The sequence below is a fragment of the Panthera uncia genome (genome assembly GCF_023721935.1).
Source record: "Panthera uncia isolate 11264 chromosome B3 unlocalized genomic scaffold, Puncia_PCG_1.0 HiC_scaffold_1, whole genome shotgun sequence".
Lineage (NCBI taxonomy): Eukaryota > Metazoa > Chordata > Mammalia > Carnivora > Felidae > Panthera > Panthera uncia.
Window position 1 is genome coordinate 111,548,828 of NW_026057582.1, and position 21,811 is coordinate 111,570,638.

Consider the following 21,811-nt stretch of genomic DNA (forward strand, 5'->3'; position numbering starts at 1 on the left):
CAAAGGGCTTTTTTCATTAATTATCTCAGAAAACTGAATAATGATGTGATTATTAAAGGTTAATTAAGCAAATACTTGTGAAGTAATTGGGAGGTAATCTATTTCCAATTTAACAGGTCAATCAGGGGTATTTGGAAAATATTTTGCTGGCTAACAACTCTAACCAAAACAAAAAGATATTTAAATTGTTTCCCTAGTGGAAAACAATAAGCGTGTCTGTTCTTTTAGGAGTTAATTGTTTCAAAGAACTGGGATGAGGGCTCCTAATTCCAACGTTTTGATGACCTAAGAGGTTTTACGAGGAGCCTGAGCTCTTCCCTCCTAATGTTAACGCAAGCCTTACGTTGCTTATTTTGGCACTTCAGAATAAAAGAAAATATCTGAAGAAAAATAATTACGCGAAGGCATGCAAAGATGTGGAAATCAAAGAATAAAGCCACCTTATGGCAAGCAACGTATTTTGGTTATTGACTACCCAGGGCAGTGAACAAAAATCCAAACCATATTAAGACGTGACTCTTCAAGCGAATAACCACACAAAGAGATTTTCTTAAATTTTCCATAGCAGTATTCCCATCAGCAGTGTAACTTACAAACTGCTTTCCCCCTAACTCTGGGGCTGCCTCACGATGACCAGGTGTTTAAAATCACATTCCTCTCGCTCCCGGTTTACCGGCTAAAGACGTGATTTCGATTCGAGAGAGCGAACTGCCCCGCAGAGGTATAGGTAAAAGGTTTGCTACAGCTGGAGCATTAGCCTTGGGCCCCCGCTCGGGCTGGAGGGGTGGACACCGGGCACCTTTGTCTGCGCCCTGCTTCCCTGGACCCGGGCCGAGCGGCGCGGGTGGGGGCGCGGGCCCCGGCCCTGTCCGGGGAAACGCGCGGCGAGGGCGGCCCGGCCTGGAAGCTGGAGGTCAGCAGCGGCGCGGTGGGCCCCCTCCCACGGGAGCCGCGCCAGGTCCCAGCAAGAGCCGGGCGGGATCGCTATTGTTTTTGGCGAGCACATAAATCCCCGCACCGACCCTCTGTGCACCCAGGTTTCCTCCCGGAGGCCATTCGGTTTCCTCTGAGGCCCTATATAGAGGCCCTGGGCCCAGGCTGAGGAGAGAGAGGTGCACGCCCGCTCCGGCCTCCCGGACAAGTCTAGGCTCGGAGCGCGTCTCGCCCCAAGTCTCCGCAGCCCGAGGCGTCAGGGGAGGTGAGAGAGGGGGATTGCTCCCCGGGGCAAGGAGAAGGCGGCGGGGGCGCGCGGGGACGAGGGGCTGCGGCGTGCTGGCGGCCCCGGGGAGGAGGAGGATCCGCTTCTCCGGGGTTTCCCTGACGCCAGCAGCAGCGCCCGGCGCGCGCGCCCCGCGACAGTCCGCGGCTCCGGGCAGGGAAGGGGGAAGGGAGCGGGCCCGCCGCCGCGGCCGGCGAGGCGGCAGCCGGGATTGGAGCGGGGGCGGGCCGCTCGCGGAGCCGAGGGGGTGCGGGCGAGAGAGGCGCGCGCTTGCGCGTGCGCGGGTGTGCGCGCCCGGGGCCCCCGCCCCCCACCCCCGCCGCCCGCGGTCTCCGCCCCCCTCGCGCTGGTGTGTGGAGTCGGAGTCGGCGGCGGGTGGCGGCGCCTGGAACCTGGAGACCGACCCCCCCCCCCACCCCCGGTCCGGAATGTACTGACTCCCCCTTCTCTGCTCTCCTCCCCTCTCCGCCCCCCTGCAGGAGGGAGGCGCCCCCGAGTCTCCCCTCCCGCGAGAGGGGCCGCGCAGGCCGGGCCGGGCGGAACAGCGGCAGCGGCGGCCGCGGGAGCCGAGCCTGCAACGAGGGACCGGCTGAAGCGCGCGGGAGGGAAGGAGGCGAGGGCTCCGCGGCGCTGGCGCCGCCGCCGCTGCCGCCGCTCGCGGGGCAGAGATGGCGGCGGAGCGGGGAGCCCGGCGACTCCTCGGCACCTCCTCCTTCTGGCTCTGCTGCCTGCTGCTGCTCGGGCGCCCGGCGCCCGCCGCGGCCGCCAGGAGCGGCTCCCCGCCGCAGTCACCAGGTAAGCGGGGGCGCGGGCCCTAGAGGAACGGGGTAGGGGCGGGGGCGCGGCACCCGCACCGGCGGCTGCGGTGTTTTTGTTTAGGATCCTGGAGGAAACGTGCAGGAACTTCTCTGCCGCGGCTCAGGTTGCCAAAGAGAAAGGGGGTCGCGCGGGGCGGAGAGTGAAGTAGGCGGGCGGGGGCGCCGCCGGGGGAGGGGCGGCCGCAGGGGCGCGTCGGGGGCTCCCGGGTCTAGTTCTGCGCTTTGTACCCGGAGGCAGGTTCACCCCTCGCCTCCCTCCCCTCCCCCAGGCTCATCCCACTTGTAAGAGTGGGACATTCTTGTGCTCACACAAGCACCAGTAGAGGCCACTACACACCTCATTAAATAAACAATCGCACGGCCAATTCATTAATTTTCAGGAAAGGAAGGGGGAGGGGGGGCTTGAACTCCCCATTCCCTGGCCAGGGATTTCCCAGCTGAAATCCCAGGGAAGCGCTGGCTGATCTCGAGGGACTCCTCGTGCGAGGATTGTAGCCCCGAGGCTGCGGAAGAGAGGGTGTCAGAGGGGCACAATTGCCTCCTCACAACCCCTGTTGTTGACTTAACTATGAGGGCGCCTTGGAGAACCGCTCCAACTGATTATATCTGTTAGTGTTTCCGTTATGAGATGCCTCTTCTTTCCTGGGGGTTACGAGGATATTTACCGCCTGGTGATTGCTCTTAACCCAGGGAATTGTCTAAACACTGGATTTTAAGTACTTTATGTTTCCAAGTGGCAATATATATATTTAGCCTGAAAAGCCTTTTTCAGGTGTTATTTTTAAATATCATTGATTATTGAAATTACCTGCATCCCTGTTTATTTAAGGGAGCGAATGGACCAAACGCCAAGCCTGCCTGTAGACCTCACAGCGTAATACGTTGAGAAGAAGCGGGACACACGCAGCAGTTGAAGGGCAAATTAGCATATAATCTGTTTAAATCGTTTGACCAAGGTGGTATATCACAAAACTTGACAAAACTCTCACCTACTAGTATGATATCTGAACTATTTGCATTTGAAAGTCATCTGATGGGGAAAGTGGCAGCTTCTAATCGCTGAACCTTTACTTGTTTTTCCTATTCATAGTGAATAGGGTTTAAAATCACGCTGCAAATGTAACTTTACTGATAAACTTTCTTTTGATTTTCTTGCAGAATATTATTAGCTCATGGCTTTTGTCAGTGTTAAAGAAAGCTTTAACTCTGAATACCAATGGGCATTATCTAAACAGCAGTATAAACAACGGTTTTAGTATCAAACTTGCACATTCAGCCTGTACCTAGTTCAGAATACACATTTTGGGCCTGAACTGTAGGTAACTGATCCAACCTTTCTATTCTTGGGGATGGGCAAGTAACATGTAACTATTTTGGAAGACAAATTCCTTCTTGCTCTTAATTTATATGTAGTTCATATTATATATGTGTTAGGTAATTGGTGGAGTTTGTTTAGAATTTTGTCAGTAATTTTGAAAGTAAAGTGCTAATAATTCTATCAGGTTAATGAAAGTAATGTAAGCAGTCTGTTAGAAGTGGTTGAAATATCTATTTCAACATTGATTCAACTGATGAGCTTTTATTTTGTGCTGAGGAGGTGCAGGCATTGCTTAAAATGTGTGTCCTACCTTCCTGGAGCTTTGAGTCAGGTGAGTGGGTGGGAAGGATAGTCATTAAACTGCTGATTATGTAATTAAGTAATTGTGATTAACACTAGAAAGGAGAAGAAGAGTGTTTGAGAAAGTGTATTCTGCAGGGACCTAACCTATTGCGGTGTCAGAGTATCTGAGAAGTGAGATCTGAAGGGTGAGTAGGACTGGAGGCTGGGAGGCTCGCAACTAGTTAGTGATATAGTGGCAACTAGAACACAGATCTGATTCTTTTTTTTTTTTTTCTTCAGTGTTTATTTATTTATTTTTGAGAGAGAAAGAGCACAAGCAGAGGAGAGGCAGAGAGGGAGACACAGAATCCAAAGCAGATTCCAGGCTCTGAGCTGTTAGCACAGAGCCTGATGTGGGGCTCGAACTCAGGAACTGTGAGATCATGACTTGAGTTGAGTCTGATGCTTAAATGACTGAGCCACCCAGGCGCCCCAGGACACAGATCGGATTCTTGGTTCAGAGTGCTTTTCCCAAGCCACCTTGCCTCATTTCAAAAGTGAAAGGAATAACGGCAATAAGGAGGGGCTGGTCAGTTCTGTCATACGCTGTGGAGAGATCAAAGGAATTGAAAACTGAGTAAGTGGCAACTGAAAACAAGTGGTCAGTAAATCACATGTCATTTGTCAGTGGTTTTAATTTTTTTATTTTTGTAGAGGAGTAGACTCAGAAACCTTTTTGTAGGGGATTACAGTGAGTAGGTGGTAGGGGATGGAGGTATTTGGTAGGAAAAGGAGAAAATTATAGAGCGTGGGACAACAGGATAAATGGAGTGGCTTTCCAGTCTAGGGTACACGTTGAGGAGGACAGAGAAGGGGAGGAACTGGTGATAGAAAATGGTCAGCTGTGGTGGAGGGTTAGAAATGATTAGGCATTTAGGCACACTATTTTAGGAAGGAAGGAAGGGGAGATTTGATGGGTAGGGACCTAAGGAAAGACATCAGGGCAGAGCAGCCTGCCTGAGCAGTGCAAGTCTTCTCTAATCAGAGTGAGGGTTAAGGAACGGCCATTCCGTAGAATTGAGATGCAAGAATGGGGAAAGTTAGGAAGTCAGCTCAGGTAAAATCAGTTTGAATATAAAGTAGACTAGATCAGCTATTTCCACACTTTGTCCAGCAACTTTCTGTATGCCAAGAGCAGAATTCGTGAAGTTTTAATCCAGTATTGGTTGCTTATGAGTTAGTTGAAACACGTAGAAACCTTTTAAAAAAACTTTTATTAGGGTAGTCCAGTATTCCATTCCTTGGTCAGAATGCAAAGAAGTATTTGATGCAGTGCCACAATGGTGGTGAGGTTAGCCTTGACCTAGACATCAGAGGTTTTCTGTAGAGGTCCTGTAGCCTAATTGCTCACTTAAGGGAAGAATCCTCTTGTCAGCATCTTGCATAGATGACTCTGTATGCACTGTTTACTTGGTGATGTGATTCATTACCTCACAAGGTGGTCTATTCCTGTTTTGAATAACTTCTGTTAGTAAAACTTTGCTTTATGCAGTACATTTAACTTTAATTTTCACCCTTCCCACCCTTCTTGATTTTTTCCCCCCTTTTCTCTGGCCTTTTTTGACATCACCCTATCTCTAATTCATCCCTTACTTTTGTGATCAGTTGTTATTCAAGTTTTCTTTCTCTCCCTCGTTAAATTTGGGTATCAAAGTTGATCTCATTCTGCTTGTCTTCACTTGCTATCTGTAAGCTAATGACTCTCCTAGACCACTTTTCTTTATGTACGACTCAGTAGCTTCACTGAACAGGCACCTGACATCATACGATACTGAAGGTAAAACTCATTTTTGTTCCTTTTCTCTCCTCCTTTCTTCATCCCCTTTCTCTAGACAATAACAAACCAGTTCGTGGCCCAGGGCTCTCACATTTTTGAATGATTGCATGGACCTGTCTTCCCGTGTTACCTGTCTTGGGCATCTCTGTTTGCCATTCACCTAAGTTGAGGTCTAGAAGTCATCCTGGACCCTCCCATGTCCCTCATTCCTATAGCCAATACTTCTATTTGATTTTTACCTCCTAGATCTTTCTTGAATCTGAATCTTTTCCTCATCATCTCCACTGAGACTAACAATAGTGGTCTTATAATTAATCTCTTTATCTCCACTGTTACCCTCCAGACATCTGTCCTCCAGCTGGAATGAGTTTTCTTATGTCCTTTTCTGAGCTTGCCACACTCCTACTTATAGCCTCTTATTAGTGTTCCACAGCTTGAGTGTTAGAGTCTAAACTCCTTGGCCTGGAGATTGTGAAGGCCCTTTGTGTTTTTTACCACAGGCCTCTCCCATCGCCCAGTTTAAAGCCTCGCCTGTTGGCACCTGTAATGTGTACCTGGTGTTCTGCCACCTCAGATTTACTGCAGGGCTTCATGTTCCCATGCCTTTGACATGCTGTCCTTTCTTCCTGTTAACGCCACTTCCCACCTTGTCTACTTCTGAAGTTCCTATTCATCATTCCGTGAATTTTTCTCTACCATCCCGCTGCCCAAAGAGAGGTAGAGTCCTCATTCTCTGTGTTCCGATGGCTTTTGAGTACTTTTTGTCTTGTGGTATTTTCTTGTCTCCTCCAGTAGTCTGAACCTCTTGAGGTTTGGGACTTCTCTTATTTACCTTTTGTGTAGCTAGTGTAGCATAAGCATCTGGCAGAGGAGGTAACCAGTAAATGTTTGTTGAATGAATGTTGAATTGCCTTTGTTTCTACCCCTTAGGGCCATATAGCACAACTGGTTTCTTTATATGATGGCCTTTCATGTGTCTAATCACAACATTTGTGTGTAAGAATGTCACTTTCCCCTCATTCTCCTTTTTTTTTTTTTTGAAATTTTTTCAATGTTTATTTTTGAGACAGAGAGAGAGACAGAGTGCGACTGGGGGAGGGGCAGAGAGAGAGGGAGACATGGAATCCGAAGCAGGCTCTAGGCTCCAGGCTGTCAGAGCCGGATGCGGGGCTCGAACTCATGAACTGTGAAATCATGACCTGAGCTGAAGTTGGACACTTAACCATCTGAGCCACCCAGAAGCCCCTCCCCCGCTTCTCCTTTCTAAATTAATTGTCCTTTATTCCTCCAGCCACTCTTCACATTACCTAGTTTTCTGCCCCTTTGTGAGTTTGGTCATCCTCTTGATATGCTATGGTTTTAGCATTTATTACCTTTGTCATCTTTGGGAAGATCAGTGATTTTACTGAGTCTTCTGTAAATAGAGACTGATGCTTGCCTAACAGGATGAGGTATAAAAGAGTGTAGATTTCCAGGAGGAATGTTCAGAGGAGATAAGAAATGTGGCTATTCTTAGCAGACCGTATGAAAATTCGTATGTGATATGGGATAGAGAAAAAAGACTTAGGGTATGAGCAGAGGATTTGGGATATGACTCCTGGTTCCATGCTTTTTTGTATCTGATGGGGGCTATAGGCAGGCAAGAATAATACCTTGCTTATGTAACTGGATTCTCAGAAAAATGAAATGTAAAACTGCTTACAAACTGTAAAGTACTGTATCTTTGTGGGATGGTTTTAATATTTCTTTATGAACTTTTTAAAACGGTAATTCTGTTAAATTTTTGAAAGTGTAGATTTTTTTTCTGTTGGCTTAATTGATCATTGTTGGTTTCTTTAGAAGTTTTCTCTACATTAATAACAAATATTGGGATAATGTTAATCTCATTACATGTGGAGGCTTTGGGCTCTATTTAATAGTCTTTACCCAAACATTGTATTTTATTAGTGATTTCTGTGTGGTTGGGAGGTATTTACCGTGTCATTGGTAGGTATTTTGGCTTCTAGGTAAAATCACATCAGTAACAGGAGAACAGAAGAAATGACCATAGATAAGATCAGATTGACCAGATTAGCTACTTGAGTTTAGGAAAAATCTAGTATTTATGATTTTAAAACATTGACTTTGCCATGGAACACAAGCCAGTGAAAAATATTACAATATAACCCAAATTTTGGATTCATTTAGAATGAAAAGAGTTTTTTGATTAAAATTTTTTGGATATAGAGACAAAGGTCATTTAGAACCACTGGTGTAATCTTGGTATATTTCTTTCTTGTTTCTGTTAATATGGCACATCATTGTTACATTATAATCATAGTATATGTACAACTTTATATGTAGATGTTCTCCCTTAATGGTTATGCCAGCCAGGTTTTGGTTGCTACATTATCTTTAATTAATTAATATTTATTTTTAATTTTTGTTTATTTCTGAGAGAGCGTGAGTGTGGGAGGTGCAGAGAGAGAGTGGGGTGACAGAGGATCTGAAGAGGGCTTTGTGCTGATAGTAGAGAGCCCGCCGTGGGACTTAAACTCACCAACCGTGAGATCATGACCTGAGCTGAAGTCAGACCCTCAACTGACCGAGCCACTTAGGCTCCCCTTAAATAATTTTATTTTTAAAAATTTATTTTAAGAATAATTAAATATATGTTTGAAGTAAAACAACATAGAATTAAAGTATCACTTCTACCAACAAATCCCGTTTTTACCCATAAATAACCACTTTGAGTATTTTTTCTCCTTACATTTTTCTCCTTACATTTTTCTCCTTACATTTTTACATATTTTCTCCTTACATATGTATGTGTAGTTTTATTTTTTACACATAAGCAGTATCATACTATCTATTGCTTTCCAACTTCATTTTGTTAAATAAGTGTATTCATGTTTTAAGTTTATTTATTTTGAGAGAGAGAGGGAGAGAGCATGTGTGTGCACACGCATGATTGGGGGAGGGGCAGAGAGAGAGAATCCCAAGCAGGCTCCACGCTGTCAGCACAGAGCCTGATGTGGGGCTTGATCTCATGAAAGATGAAGTTATGACCTGAGCCAAAATCAAGAGTCAGATGCTTAACCGACTGAGCCATCCAGGTACCCTGATTTTTTTTTTTTTTTTTAACTTAACAACGTGTTGGAAATCTTTCCAGTATGTATAGATTTTCCTGTAACCCTTATTGAAAATGTCTGTATAATATTCCAGTGAATGAATATGACATTAATAGTGACCAATAAAAGTGATATTTATTGAACACTCACTGAACCATAGGCATTTTGCCAAACTCTTTTACATGCATTTGATTCTTTATGCCACTTTGTAAGGCAGATGGTAATATCCAGCCATTCTACAAATGTGAAGAAGTTGGCATTTGAATCCAGGTCTTTTCAGCTCCAAAGCTATGCTCTTTATGATACTGCATACCTCTGCTGGTATTCTCCTGTTATGGATGTCGAAGTTGTTTTTAGAATTGTGCTATAATAAAGAATGCTGTCATGGACATCTTCCTGCCTGTGGTCTTTCGTTTTATATTTTGGATCCCCACAAATGGGGTTATTGGTGAAAAGATAATTTTTGTGTGTATATGAGAGTCAAGGTTGCATTTTTTTTTTTTTTTTAGTTTTTTATTTATTTTTGGGATAGAGAGAGACAGAGCATGAACGGGGGAGGGGCAGAGAGAGAGGGAGACACAGAATCGGAAACAGGCTCCAGGCTCCGAGCCATCAGCCCAGAGCCTGACGCGGGGCTCGAACTCACAGACCGCGAGATCGTGACCTGGCTGAAGTCGGACGCTTAACCGACTGCGCCACCCAGGCGCCCCAAGGTTGCATTTTTTATAGAAGAGCAATGATATCATTAAGAATAATATCATTTACTAGGACTTGTACAACTTTTGCAAGACAGTTTCACCTCTGATTTGAACTTTGAGTACTTAAGTCCATTATTTTAAAATGCAGGTCCTATAGCTTTTCTGTTTCATCTGTTAACTGCAGGGGTTAATTACCAAATTAATAGGTAATCTCAAAGGTCCTTTCTACCTTCAAGTTTCTATAACTCTGAAGTCTATAAAATTGAGTGGTGGATATCTAAATGACCTCTATTTAGTTCTTGTGCTTGCACACTGATCATTTCTGTTCGTGGATGCAAGAATTAACCTTTTGTCATTCTTTAGAGGTCGTGTTATTGTACATTTTTTTTTTCCTGGTATGAAGTCGGATATGATTGGAGAAATCTTTTAAGTTGCTTGTAAAGGATTGTGTGTGATTTTGTGTAAAAATGGATTTATTGGTGATTTCAAGAAATGAAGATTTAAGTGTTAAGAAATTGTGAGATATTTTAAGTTGCAGTGTTACTTGCAACATTAGATGCTTATTCTTAGGCTTATAAGTGATACAAAGTAAATTGCCGAGGTTATAGATCTGACTGAAACCAGCTGATTTTGATTCCTCCTTTGGATTCCCTTATGTAAAGAAAGGGGAGAGAGAGGAAGGGATGTTTTATATTGTAGACATTAGTACTTAAATTCTTCTTGAAATGAGTTAGTAGTTGGCAATCTGAAAATCAGATGTGTGGTTTTTTTGCTTCTTAAAAAGAACCATGAAGGGGTGCATGGGTGTCTCAGTCGGTTAAGCCGACTTTGGGCTCAGGTCATGATCTTGCAGTTCACGGGTTCCAGCCCTGCATTGGGCTCTGTGCTGACAGCTCAGAGTATGGAGCCTGCTTCAGATTCTGTGTCTCTCTCTTTGCTCCTACCCTGCTTGCACTCTGTATCTCTCTCTCTTTCAAAAATAAATAAACATAAAAAAACTTTAAAAAATGAACCATGAAAATAAGCCCTTTAAAATTATTTTATAGCAAGAATTTTTATTTTTTAAAGTTTGTTTATTTTGAGAGACAGCATGAGTTGGGGAAGGGCAGAGAGGGAGGGGGGAACAGAGAGAGAGAGAGAGAGAGAGAGAGAGAGAGAGAGAAAGAGAGAATCCCAAGTAGCACAGAGCCCGACGTGGGGCTCGAACCCACGAAACCATGAGATCATGACCTGAGCCGAAACCAAGAGTCAGATACATAACTGACTGAGCACCCAGGCACCCCTAGAACAAGAATTTTTAAATTTAATTTTCTAGTCAGACAGTTTTTCTGTAGCCAAAACTAAAAATTTAGGTAAATTTGGCTAGTTGCAAATATATTGATGGCTAATTATGCTCTGTAGAGATACTAAGGTGAATTGTACTAATGGTTTCTTTCCTTAGGAAGCCTTAGTCTAATAGCAGAGATAAGACATACTCAGAGATAATAGATAACTTAATTTGGAGGGAGAAAGTGTCATTACTGCTGTAGGTGGAAGTACAAATTCTGGAATCACTGTATTACTGTTAATCAAGTAATAGTGCTACTTTTCTCGTAATTTTGGTTCTATAGCGTTAGAGTAGTCCTAACTTAGTTTTACCAAGTCGGTAGACTAGAATTCTCAGAGGGGGTTATTTTTCATTTCCTCTGAGTGTTATGGTTACTGGAATGTTTGAATATATGAGAATGCTAATAGTGAGCTGTCTGGGGGTGCAGCTACTTCCATGACCTCAGGAATCCCGAGATTGATTATACTGGTTTTCAGGATTTATTATTGGTCAGTAATAGCCAGTAAAACTTGGTGATAAGTCCTGGGCAAAGGGAATTTTTAACATGATACTACATGGAAATTGGATACAGAATATTTGTTTTTCAGCTGTAGAGTAAGTGAATTAAAGAAATCACTTAGATATATTTATATTTATATACATATATACATTATATGTTTATATACATACAGACCTTATATACATAAGGTATAGTTGGTAGCATTATAATGTACAAATTTAGGGACAGAATAACAAATTATGTTTTATTGATAACCTTTTATTCATAGCATAACTTTTAATGTAACATTAAAATTTTTGTAAAATTTAAGGAATTTTTTTGCTGGTTCTTGAATGTGTTACAAGTTTGAGGTGGGGTTATTGTGTTATTTTTTTAGTATTTTAATTTATTTTTTGAGAGAGCAGAGTATAAGCAGGGGAGGGGCGGAGAGAGAGGGACAGAGGCTCTGAAGCAGGCTCTGTGCTGACAGGCTGCTAGCAGTGAGCCTGATGTGGGGCTTGAACTCACGAACTGTGAGATCATGACCTGAGCCAAAGTCAGACACTCAACCAACTGAGCCACCCAGGCGCCCCAGGGTTATTGTGTTAAATTGATGTAGTGTTACCTTAAGTATCCAAGGGATTTTGGGTACGCTTCTTACGGCAATAACCCCTTTATTAATAATCTACCTCACCTACATAGAATTCAACCAATATGTACCCTTACCTCTAGAATATAACTGAAGATTAGGGAGTAGAAGAAATAATTTTCAAAGTCTGTGCAACGAAGTAGGTAAGTTTCTCAGAATCCCAAAGGTCCTTGTTTAGAGCCTATTTACCTTTAATTCACGTGCAGCTCTAACAGATTGTACTGTCTGATTTCTAATTCCATTGCTGATCAAAAGTGGGTAGAAGCTATCTTGGGAATGCCCCTTAACAACAGCAAGTTGTGTCCTTTGTAAGGAGGAAGATTCAAAATAAGATTATAAATAAGACCTCCCCTAAACAGAAATAATTGTCTCAGCTATGTTAGGGAAAGTTTCTTACCCTGTCACTGCTAATGGATTTTGCCTGCCCCTTGCTCTTTCTTTTCCCCTCATACTATAGGTAGTTGCTGACTGGGAGATATATCTTCCCTTAGAAATCTCTGGAGTCTGAAACAAACAAACAAACAAAAAGAAAAAAGAAATTTCTGGAGTCTCATCTCATCTCAAACTAATATGGGCTGGGTTGACCCCTGAGGTGGGAGAACGAACAGGAAATGTGCATAGGAAGAGGTGAGGCGGCAGGGCAGGGTTCCTGCTCTGCTGGTCCCTGCCCCTCTGGCTGTGGAATTTATCCTAACTAGCAGCATCTCTAACCCTTGTTGCTAAAATATGTATTGAATATGTATATGAATTTTTAATTTTTATGTAAAATAAAAATGGAAATCATACACTTCAGCCTTTTCCCCAGGGATCATCACTCTTAATAGCTATGAACTTTCTGTTTTATATGTACAATTATCTTAACTATATAATATTTATATAATTAATATATAGATAAACTAACAAGTTGGGTTGTGCTGTGCATACTGTCTTCCAGGTTGCTTTAAGGACATCTTTCCGTGTGAGTACATATAAATTTATCACACCTGTTTTGATAGCCGTATGGTATTTTTATAGATTTTTAAAAATTTATTTAGCCAGTTTCATTTTGATGCTCCCCATTTTTTTATTGTGAACATATTCAGTGAACTCATTTGTACAGATGTCTTTGTGCATATGTTCAAATGTATTATAGAATAAGTCTGTAGTTGTGACATTGTAGGGTAAAAGAGCACGTGTTAAAATGTTTGATAGTTATTTTCCAAATTTTTCTCCGAAAGACTGACTTATCCTCCTGTCAGCAGCAAGTGAGACAGTGCTTGTTTCCCCACACATTTGCCAGCATACTAGTTATTTTCAGACTTATTAGTCTTGCCAGTTCGATCGGTGAAGAAAGTATTATCTCTTTAAATTTTATATTTTAAAATCGTTAATGGGGACGCCTGGGTGTCTCAGTTGGTTAAGCATCCAGTTCTTGATTTTGGCTCAGGTCGTGATCTCACGGTTCCTGGGATTGAATCCTGTGTTGGGCTGTCAGTACAGCGCCTCCTTGGGATTCTCTCTCTCCCTTTCTCTCTGCCCCTCCCACTTTCTCTCTCAAAATAAATACATAAACTTAAAAAAATTGCTAATGGAGTTGAGCATCTTTTCAGATTTTTATTCATGGTTTGTTTCTGAGAATTGTCTATTCAGGTTTTTTGTTCATATTCCTATATTATTTCTTGAATCATAGGTTCACTTATAAACATAAATTAAACAATACATAATTAAGAATGGGAACAATTTAAGATTTTATAATTGTTAAAACTCTCATGGTTGCTCGCAGTTTTCAACTTAATGAAGAAGTGAACTGAGAAATCAAGTCAGTCTGCTTATCTGACTTCTGCTGACCACTGCTCATGTTCACTTAATATGGTTTCGTAAGCTCTCAAACTATTCTGTTTTGAAGGGAAATAAGTTAAATATTTTATTCATTGATTTGAGTGAAAAATAGGAATTGAAACAGATCCAATACCTCTTTTAAGACAGGACGAGCAATTTTGGTTCACAGTAAGTTCAGTTAATCAAATACTTGAATGTCAGTTTGGCTCAAGGTACTAAGTGGTTTCAAGTGGAAAATGGATTAAGAATGTAGCGGGAGAGACAAGTTCGAGGGACAGGGTATGATTTCCATTTTGGACACCTTGAGCCTGAGGTGCCAACAGAACATCTCTGTAAAGACATTACAGAATTAGGCTCAAGTGAGAAACATGACTAGACCCCTGGCTAGAAATGTAGGTTCAGGGGGCAACTGGGGATGGCTCAAGTTGGTTGAGCGTCCAACTTCAACTCAGGTCATGAGCTCCTGGTTTGTGAGTTTGAGCCCCACATTGGGCTCTGTGCTGACAGTGAGGAGCCTGCTTGGGATTCTCTCTCTCTCTCTCTCTCTCTCTCTCGCTCCTCCCTTCCCCCCTTCAAAATAGATAGATAAACTTAAAGAAATGTAGGTTCAGGAATTATATGGATAGAGCTTCAAGTCATGAGGCTAGATCATATCACTGAGGAAGGAAAAAGAAAACAGAGGGCAAAAAGACTTGAGCATAGTTGGGTGTCCAAAGGAAGGGAAATATTACCCTGTCTACAGAAGAAAAGGTCCTAGAGTCAGAGATATGTAACATAATAAAGTTCATTTCACCTGTGGATATCTTATTCACAAACATCTGTATGACTAAATGGGACAGTGCAAAAGTAATATTGGTTCTTTTCCCTACTTGCATGGCATAGCCTGGGTTAGAGTGCTAGGCAAGGAGAGGGGAGGCTTCCAAACACCATTCTGAACAACTTTAAATTAAAAAATATATATATATATATGTGTGTGTGTGTGTGTGTGTGTGTGTGTGTGTGTGTGTGTATGTTTATATGTATATATATTCACTTACCATCCTGCTGGACTGAGGTAAAAGGTGAATGAGTAAATATATGTATGTGCTTAGAACAGAACCTAGTTTATCTTGATCATTCATTAAATGTAAACCACTGTTATTGTTGTTTTTATTTTATAAACTGGATGGAGAGCCTAGCTAAAAATACCTGAAAATTAGATAGTGCTTATGTAATTTGTTCTATATTTTTACTTGATGGCCGTATATATAATTAGATTGTTAAATGAGGGTGCATATGTTGAGGACAAGGATTTGTTTAGTTTGGAGTATTTGGTTAAAATCTTAGAGGAGGTAGGACTTGACTTGGTTTTGAAGGCTTTTTAGATGGGTAAGTTTTTTTGGCAAGGGGGATGAAGTAAAGAGCAATAGGGGTCAAGGCAGAGTCAAGGCAAAATCAGTTGAAATGTTCTTGATCAGTAAACTATTTCTTGAAAGGTTCATTTTTTTTTTTTTATTCTGAAGTTTATCATTTGTTATGAAGTGGAGAGGTGATTTCTCACCTGCTAAGAAGGTCATAGGCCAGATAATCTTGTAAAGATTGTGATGCTAAAAAAGAAGCTGGAGACAGTGTTTATTGCAATTTAACACCTGAAAATTAACCTTATCATTACATACCTGCTTTTTAAGACTTTGCTTATCTCCTGGTAGATGTTATAGGCATCTTTTATGAAACATTGATTTGTCTGAAGTTTATTCAAAGCTACAAAAATAAGATTCAGGATAATGTGTAGTGTGAAGTTCTGAGAAGTTAATTTTTTCCACTTTTGAAGAAATGTTTGTTTTTAAAACATTTTTGTGGAAGATTTGTAGGGGAGTGAACTTCTTTCTTCAGAGTAGCTGTAGTTAAGTAGAGATTTTGCAGCTTCAGAATTAGTTTTATTTGTCAGTCATTAAAATTTGTGGGTAAGAAGTATCCGATAACATTGTGGTAATAACTTGGTAGTCAGTTCCATTTTGTGCACATTTAAGTTTTAAAATGTGCCTCTGCATATGCACGACAACTTGATCTTGATATCAGATTCCTGTGTCATAGTCTTTTTCTTTCAAAACTCCCTGGACAGTTCTTTCCCTCCTCTCTACATTTAATGTTGTACATAGTATTAATATCTATTAGATCTCTTTAATTTTTTAATCTGTATATTTGTAGAATTTTTTTTAGTGTGTGGACTTTGAGATCTAGAAATTTCACCAGGCTCTGACTAGGTGGGAGTTTATTAATTGATTTTTTTTTTTCAACCTGGTACGGTGGAGCTTCATTTTAGTTAGGCATTAGATTTAAAGTCTGTAAGTGAAGGGAAGACTGCCTATTATCACATTTCCCTTTAACATTCCTTAGACAGGTCCACCTTGGAGGCTGATACTTCATCTCTCAGTATGTAGGGTATAGATGGTTTTTCTTTCTAGCATTGGAACAGATTATTGCCTTTGTTAAGTATGAACAAAGAGGAACACTTACATTTATATTGTTCAAAAACATTTTTTTTTTAAACTCTAGAACTGGGGTGTGATGAGATGCTCATACTAGGGCCCACTGGAGCTGAGCTCATCTGGGAGAATAAGTTCATGTCTCAGATTGCATGTTCATATTGAATGGCAGGTAGAATGAGTTGTTCTGTGTGTATTATTTCACATTTTCTCTCACCATATATGGTTGAATTCTTTTAACTTAAAATGTCCATATGATGTGATTTCTCTGTTTAGTGAGTCTTTTTGTTCTGAATGCACACATCTCTGTTGGGGTAGGACAATTTTATTTATTACCTATACTCTTTTTTTTTTTCCGGAATTCCAGAGACATTTGCTCTCTTATGTCTTCCCTCTGTGACACTCTATTTCTCCTTTTTTGTGTGTGTCACTTAATAAATGTATTATTAGATGAATACAGATTTGGAACATTATCTTTTTCTGGTGAAAATCATGCTATTTACCTTAAAGTCTACTTTTTCTGATATTAATATGGCCCTATCAGCTGACTTTTTAGTGGTTTAAGTGTTTCTGTCCTTTTATTTTCAGTCTTTTTGTAGTCTTTATATTGCTGGTGTAGCATATTGTTAGGTTCTCTTTTTTATTTAGTCCAATGGTTTTTGTCCTTTTACTAGAGTGATCAGTCTATTTACATTTAACGATACATTAGTGGTATATTTGGCTGGTATATTTGGCTTTTAAAGCTTCCATTTTATTATTTACTATTTGCCTGTTCTGTGTTTTCCTTTCTCTCTTTTTCTTGCCTTCTTTTGATTACTTTCAGTTGTGCAGTTTCTCTTTTGGCTTACCAGTTATATATATTCTTTTTTAAAATTTTTACTTATTTTTGAGAGAGAGAGAGAGTGTGTGAGCATGAGTTGGGGAGGGGCAGAGAGAGAGGCAGGGAGAGAGAATCCCTAGCAGGCTCCATGCTGCCAGTGCAGAGCCTGACTCGGGGCTTGAATCCATGAACCATGAGATCATGACCTGAATTGAAATCAAGAGTCAGACATTTAACTGACTGAGCCACTCAGGCACCTCTACTGGATGTATATTATATTCTTTTGCTCTTCATTTAATGGTTCCCAAATGTATGTTTAACTACTTTTCCCATTTATTGGACAATGTGAGGTTTTTAGAATACATTAATTCTGTTTGTTCTTCACCTCTGATTTTTGTTATTCTTGTTACGTATTTTCTCTTTATATTTAAGGCTTATAAGACATTATTTCATAAGTCATTATTCATTTAGATTTATCCATATATTAACTTCCTTAGTTACTTTTCATTTCCTTCCCCATCACTGAGCTTCTATCTGGGATCATTTCCTTAGGCTTAGAGAATATCCTTTAGTATTTAGTTAGGAGTTATGTCTGCTGGAGGTGAATTCACTCGGTTTTTTTATGTTTGAAAACATCTTTATTTTACCTTCAATTTTTTGGGCAGGGGGTGGGAAGCACTGGGTGTAGAATTTTAGTAGATAGTTTTTTCTTTCAGCCCTTTAAATTTGCCATTCCATTGTCTGCTGGGCTCTATCATTTCTGATTAGAAGTTAGCTGTAAGTCTTAATTTCTTCTTTTTGTAGATAATGTTCTTCCCTCTTTGATCACTTTTAAGAGTTGTTCTTTGTCCATGGTTTTCAGAAATGTGACTGTGATGTGCTTACTTGTGATTTTCTTTGTATTTATCCTGCTTGTTGAGCTTCTTGTATCTATAGGATCACTTAATCAGTTTTGGAAAATTCTTGGCCATTATCTCTTTAAGTATTCTTCCCTGTTGGAGTTTAGTTCACTTAGGTCTTTGAATCCTCATCACACTGATGTGTTCAGAATGACTGGTTTTGTAGCTTATCTGCCCTGTTTTGGTTATTAGGGTAAGGGCAATGGTCTCTTGTGACTTTCTACATTCTAACCAGAGGCAGCACTCCTTTTATTGATTTCTAAATTATATTTATTGTATTCTTCAGTTACAGAATTTCCATTCTGTTTTCTTCTGTAGTATCTAAGTTCCTGCTGAAATTCTCCCATCTTGTATTTTTATTCCTTTAACCCATTCTGTCATATGTATTCCCATGCATGTTTGCTTTTATGTCTGCTATTTCTCCTTATTTGGGGGTTGTTTTGTCTTCTTATGTGCCTGTTTGTGATTGAGGGCCAGGAACTATGAAAAATTATAGAAATAGTTTGAATGATGCTGTCTTCTTCCAGAAAGGATTTGCCATTGCTTCTCTTCAGGTATGTGGTTATACTAGAGACACTGACAGTGTCAGATCACTTCAGGGCTGGATTTGAAATTACTTAAAATGGAGCTTCAGACCCTATGAGTTGAAATATTTTAGGGGCACCTAGGTGGCTCAGTCGGTTGAGTGTCTGACTTTGGCTCAGGTCATGATCTTGTGGTCCTTGAGTTTGAGCCTGTGTCGGGCTCTGTGCTGACAGCTTGGAGCCTGGAGCCTGGAGCCTGCTTCAGATTCTGTGTCTCCCTCTTTCTCTCTGCCCCTCCCTGACTCATGCTCTGTCTGTCTGTCTCTCTCTCTCTCTGTCAAAAATAAATAAACATTAAAAAAATTAAAAAAATATTTTAGGTTTACCTTTACTTCTTGGATGTAGCCCATTGAGGTCCTAATCCACAGCTTAAGGGGTTCACCCTCTTCCTTGACAGCCCTCACTCATTTTTGTCCCTTCAGGGATTGAATTTGTCAGAAGCTAAGCTCATCTTTTCAGGCTCTTCAGCAGTAGTGGCCTTTAGAATCTGCAGATACTTCTAGATAAAAAACAGCTTCAAATACCAGATTTGTCTCTTTGGATTTTCTCATTTTCCTGATATTGGTCCCTTAATTCTTTATCATTTTGATTGACTTCACACAGATATTTTCTATTTTGTCTAGTTTTGTTTTTTTTTCCCCCCCAGTCATTCCAGTGGAAGATTTGGTCTGAACCACCTAATCTGTCATTTCTGGGAGCTGAACTCTCACAATGCCCCTTTCATCTTTTCTCTTAATTGTGTTCTGTGAGGAATATTCAAGCTTGTCTAGTTTTTTGTCATGTGCAATCTGCAATTTATTGCCCCTATTGTATTTTTTTGAAAAATCATTCAGTTTTGTGGCTGAAAGCAGTCTTCCCTTATGTCAGATTGCTCTCTCTTCAAATACACAGCATTTTCTTAAATTTGGGGGACTTTCTATACTTGAGATTTCTGCATTTGAGAATTCTAATGATATTTGAAAGTTTGTTCTCTCTCACTAAATTTTCCAGGGAAAAATGTTGCTCCAGTTAATAGAAAGATCACTCCTTTAGCTTCTGGGTCTTTTCTGGTATCCAGGAAGGGAGGGGGATGGGGGGCTGGTAATTGTGATGATGGCATGGTGTCTGTGTATGCTCAGTGTTGCTGGTAGAGGTGGTTTCTTTTGAACTTGTGTGGAGTCTTGTTCTGATGTTTCAGGTCCAGATGAAAAAATGAAAAATTTTAGATTTACAGTAATTTTACATTGCTAGATCATTGGTTTGCTGATTTGCAGAGATTAAGGACAAAGTATCGTCAGATAGCTGGGAAACAGGGAGGTTTACTGCTAAAGCATTTGTTTTCAGTGCTGAAGTAAAAAAAAAAAAATTACAACTCAATGTTGGCGATTGGTTGTGGCATTAGCAGTGCCTCTTCTCTTTTTGCTCCATCATTGAACTTTACTTAGCACATTATCTGCAACATGAATGCTTTGTCAGCCTTTTTACTCAGCGACTTCCTAGTCCATACATGGTTGGTACTCTTCTGTGATTTTCAGTGGGCTACAGCCTTTTCCCCAGGTTTTTTTTTTTTTTTTTAATTTATTCCTTTGGTTATTTCAGTGGCTATTGGGGTGGAGTGTTGGGTGGACATCGGTTAAATTCATGAGCTCAGTCTTGCTGTCTTGAATTGATAATCTACACTGTGTATTGTTTAGTCTTTTTCATTTGGCTTGGTTTGGTGTCTGACTCAAGAAGAGTTTTATTATTTTCTTTTTACTTTTATGTACATATAGATTATAATAATGCAATTACTGAAGGACTTTAAGAGACTTTTTAAAAACATTTTTTTAAGTTTATTTATTTATTTTGAGAGAGAGAGAAAGCATGAGTGGGGTAGGGGCAGAGAGAGGGAGAGAGAATTCCAAGCAGTCTCCATGCTGTAAGCGCAGAGCCTGATGTGGGGCTAGAACCCATGGACTGTGAGATTGTGACCTGAGCTGAGATCAAGAGTTGCACGCTTAACTGACTGAGCCACCCAGGCACCCTGGAACTAATTAACTCTTATATGAAAGGAACTCTTTGGTAGAATGGGGCATTTTTTATTCTACCTTTTTGTGAATGCTGTGTTCCCAGGGCTGTGCCAGGTTTTGTTTGGGATTACAGACATGGGCAGAGATTATGTATCTGTTGTGGCAGAGATACCTTTCTCTGAGGCTGAGAGACTTTTCTTTGGGAGAATGAAAGCACCAGTGTTCATTTCAAATTTTGATTTTTTAACCCGTTAGATACATTGTTGAATATAAATGAATATTTATAAAGATGTTGGTAATAATTAAAAAATTTTTAAAAATATTTATTTATTTTTGAGAGAGAGAGACAGCGTGTGAGCAGGGGAGGGTCAGAGAGAGAGGGAGACACAGAATCTGAAGCAGGCTCCAGGCTCCACGCTGTCAGCACAGAGCCTGACCTGGGGCTTGAACTCAAGGACTGTGAGATTATGACCTGAGCTGAAGTTGGACTGAACCGACTGAGCCACCCAGGCGCCCCAAGATGTTGATAATAATTTTTATGTATGTAGAAAATGTTCCAGTTAAAATCTTATTTATAATTTTGATTTTGTTACTTACTACATATACATATACATACACACACACACACACACACACATATATATATATATGATACATTTCAGTTTATTCTCTGACCAGGTGATCATATATTATCAAACGTAAGGTTTTATGTTCTTTATATGATTGAATTTACTCCTGTGTTACACATATGAAAGGAGGATGGCATGGCTTTTTTTTTTTTTCCTCTAATAGGGAATCCAGTTCAGAATTTAGTAAGGTAGGACATGAAACAGAAAAGTAGAAGCATTATATATTCATTTTGCAACTTTTTACTTAGGGAAAGAAGAATTAGGAATTTGCTTTAGCCTTATATGTGGAGTTTGCCAGTCTGGAAATCATGCTTTGGAAGTGGTTTGATAGATCAGATAAAGAAGGAATTAGGAAAAGCAGGCAGCTGCGGCCAAAAGGTGGATTGGAAAAGAAAACGGCTAGCTTCATTATGCTGTTTCAAGAAGAATCAGGTTATTTCTGTAAGGAGAGTTGGCTGTCTTCATTTTACATCCAACAAGAATAGTATAATTTAGGGAAAGCTATTAAATTGAATCTTCCTGACTAATGCTTTGTCATGATAGGAGTTAATTTTCTTACATGTTCATCTTAGGTTAAATACATTATTGATGTAATGTTATAAACTTGGTATGACAAAGTACAGTTGCTGCCAAGTTTTCAGTTTTTAATGCAATAGCTTTCACACTTTTTCATGTGTTAGAACATCTGGAAGTAGTGGAGTGCTTTGTGAGATATTGTAGGCTATTAATACCTTTAATTACATTAAACAAATGTATAATTTATAAGTTGTCAATATGACTTATATGAAGGTAATTCAGCTCAGTAGTTCAGTTCAGGAAATATTTGGTGAACATTTATTGTGTACCATAACACAGGATAATTTCATGATGAA

General features: G+C 40.5%; 1 protein-coding gene across 4 annotated transcripts in view; it reads left to right on the forward strand.

The window, feature by feature from the left end:
- The first annotated feature begins 1,554 nt into the window (after window positions 1–1,554).
- The window catches only part of NEO1 (neogenin 1), a 236,624-nt gene continuing 216,367 nt past the window's right edge, over window positions 1,555–21,811 (forward strand). For 2 of the 4 annotated variants that reach the window (XM_049613834.1, XM_049613836.1), the window contains exon 1: window positions 1,555–2,014. In XM_049613834.1, the coding sequence (XP_049469791.1) occupies window positions 1,888–2,014 (127 nt within the window). In that variant the 5' untranslated portion in view covers window positions 1,555–1,887. The remainder of the gene's footprint in view (window positions 2,015–21,811) is intronic. The other 2 variants (XM_049613835.1, XM_049613838.1) reach the window with 1 other exon arrangement.